Raw genomic sequence first — 3215 nt, 5'->3', positions numbered from 1 at the left:
TTTATATCAATACCGTCACTACACACGAATAAAGGCGCGCTAGTCTTTTGACGGCGAAAAAAGGCGCGTAAAAAAATTTTGCGAAAAAAGATGCTTTTGAAAAACTTCGGCGAAGTATGTTAAGAGTCTTTGAAGCTGAAGTTTTTTTATGCGTCTTTTTTCACCGTCAACTTTTAAGCTCGCGCCTTTATTCGTGTCTGGTGACGATATGTATGCGTTAATAGGTGGATAGATACATATGTACACAAGTATTTATAATCGAAAAGCCTTATCAACACCTCTAAGCTTAATTATTATTTTTTTACAATTTGTCTGCCTACTGATAAGTCTTGCCGGGGCCAGATCAGAAATCATAACATAATTGATCTTGAAATGCTAATTCTTAAACAAAATTTTAATTTTATTAGAAAACCTAATTCAACTAAAATTACAAATATAAAATTTATTTTTTCTCATTTTTATTACATACATATGTATGTACGTGCAAAAATACAATTCAAATTTCTTGCCAGTTGACCGTTGACATCACGTTCACATGAAATTTACGCAGATTACAAGTATTACAGCGACTAGCGTAGCTTATTTCATTTCGCAAATATGCGGCATTTTATTTTGATGAAGCCAACAGTAATGGCAAACTATCGGATCGGGTAACATCGGTCAATACAGTGGCGCATGTAAGCATAGATGACTTAAAATATTCAAGCAACATATTTGAGTAAGAACCAAAAAATAATAATTTATTTATGTTTTCTTGTTTTGTTTTTGTTTTTAGGGTGCTGCTTTGAAAGCCGTTAATGGCTCATATATCCAAAAGCGTATATTAACAAATGTTTTAAAAATGTACAAGGAAGGTTTAACGGTTACCAAAACCGCTGACGAGTGGATGTTTACGGGCTATCGTGATCCGTTAGTAACAATGGGCAGTTTTGCATCGAAATTCGTCAAAGATATGGTGGTGCCATTCGATCGTATCGGCTGGCTGTACATGGTAAGTGTTTTCAATTGTTGACTGTTAATAGGATAAAGGCTGATAAATGAACTAATAAACATTAGTAGTACGGTTATTATTTAGTTACTAGCAGTGTTGGGCATACACTTAAGTGCTTTTGTATTTAAAGTACCATTTTGGATACTACTAGGCTCAGTATTTGCAGATGTCTACATACTCAATTAAAAGAAAAATATAGATATTTAGGAGTTGATAGATATAAAAGTAAAAAAAACAACACAAAATTACAGTAATTAGCAGACGCTAAACCTACCTACCTCAACTCACCTCCTCTTAACTCATTTTAACTCGCCCATCTCAATTCACTTCAACTCAACTAACTACAATTCACCTCAGCTCAATTCACCTCACCCTCAACTCACCTCATCTCAAGTCTCCTTAACTCACCTCAACTACCTCGCTCCAACTTACCTTATCTTATCTCTGCTCAACGAAGCAAACAGATAAATTAATCTTGAAAATATGAAAGTAGTCCCGTAAATCTCGGAAAAATTCCGAGAATCCCGAAGTAGCCTTGAAAAGCCCGTTATGCTCCCGTGAATCGCGAAAATCTTAAAAATAAGAAGAAATAAGAAAAATCCCGGCGTAGTCTCAAAAAGCACAAAATAGCGCCGAAAATCCTGATTTAGTCTCGAAAGTTCTGAAATAGGCCCGGAAACCCCGAAAGTCTTTAAAATGCCGAAGCCATGAAATCCCGAAGTAGTCTCTAAAATTCCGAATAGTCTCTAAATACTTGTGTCCAATTTTTCTTGCAGCGCAACGATAGCTCCGTTTATGATGGCCACTTTAATATCTATACCGGCGCTGATGATCTACGCAAAATGGGTCAAATTTACGAATGGAATCATAAAACACACAATGGCGTCTATGAGGGTGAATGTGGTCGCATTAGAGGTTCGATGGGTGAATTTTTCCCCCCAAATCTTACTCCAAAAGACACAGTAGAAATGTATTTGCAAAACTTGTGCTGCACAATGCCTTTGGACTATGTCGAAACAGTGAAAATTCATGGAATCATAGCTTATAAATATGCTGCCACCGAAAGGGCGCTTGACAATGGTAAGTTAAATAAGTATTTGAAAGATAATTCAGCGATTAGGCAACAAGTGATATGTTATGCAAGTAAAGGGCCGCTTACCTAGTGTCGCGAGTGATGTCGCTCCTTTTTGATATCCACTATCTTTAATATATTTACGTATGAATGTTGTATTATATTCAAGCATTTCTATTTTAATAACCTTCTTGTCTACACTCTACACACTTTTGAATTGAGCACTTTTTCACTTACACCGCGCTTATGAAAACGAAAACTAAAGTGTCACAAACAGCTGATTTGCTTAGCTGGTTCTCATTAGTGAATTTCCAAACCATTGTGTTTTGGGATAATAAAACCCTTTTTGGAAATTAATAGGCACTGCCAACTGGAAAATATTTCATAGTGAACTAGACAATTCTAATCAAAATTTGTATACCTGTTGTTTTTGTAATACCAATAATGAATTCTTACAAATAGGGAGGTGGGGTTAAAACTTCTGAGCACTGTTTGATGCTGCTGAGGAGGTAAGGCAATGAAGGCCTTCGACTCGTATGTCATTCCATACTACTAGAAGACATCGTCATCTCCCCTCTCACCGATTATTTTCATATAACAATAATAATAGATTGGCGCTTACACATATGTTAGTGTTTCGCCGAGCTTCTCCTCCGACTTGTGGGGTGCGTCCTTGATGTTGTTACACAAGGCGGAGGGACCTACAGTTTTACCCCGATTCCGAATGGCAGAAATTCACTCGGAGGTTTGCCATTGCCTGCCGAGGGACGACCGCTGTTAAGAAAAAACCTTTTTCTATATTTTTTGTGATGTTGCTTTAACCAGGGCTTGAACCCAGGTGCTGAGGAGTGAAAGCGCGCACTGCTTACCACTACACCACAGCGGCCGATATTATTTTCATATATAAACGTTAAACCCAAGGAAAACTAAACATTTTATACATTTCAAAACTCCATCAACCAGCAGAGGGAGTCTTCATATCTCGTACGCTGACGACTGCCCGATATTGGCATCCCGCAATGGAATTGATGACCTGTGCTCAAAACTAAACGCTTACCTTTCCTAACTTTCCTGCATCTGCGTTGCAAGGAGCCTAACCCTCTCTCCTACGAAATCCACAGCAACCATTTTACAACCTGGACGAAAGAGGGC

At 37.7% G+C, this 3215-nt stretch overlaps 1 protein-coding gene across 1 annotated transcript; it reads left to right on the top strand.

Annotated features, from left to right (window-relative positions):
• Positions 1-497: 497 nt before the first annotated feature.
• LOC118757361 (protein peste-like) lies at positions 498-2071 on the top strand (the record flags this gene model as incomplete). Its single annotated transcript, XM_036492079.1, has 3 exons — positions 498-677; positions 776-991; positions 1768-2071. Coding segments are annotated over exons 2-3 (454 nt in total), but the record flags the coding sequence as incomplete, so codon positions are not given.
• Positions 2072-3215: the final 1144 nt, after the last annotated feature.

The sequence above is a fragment of the Rhagoletis pomonella genome, unplaced genomic scaffold, assembly GCF_013731165.1.
Source record: "Rhagoletis pomonella isolate Grant_MI unplaced genomic scaffold, Rhpom_1.0 Rhpom_scaffold_16984, whole genome shotgun sequence".
In the NCBI taxonomy this organism is placed as follows: Eukaryota; Metazoa; Arthropoda; class Insecta; order Diptera; family Tephritidae; genus Rhagoletis; species Rhagoletis pomonella.
Note: the sequence above shows the minus strand (reverse complement) of the source record. Positions and strands in the feature narration are given on the sequence as shown.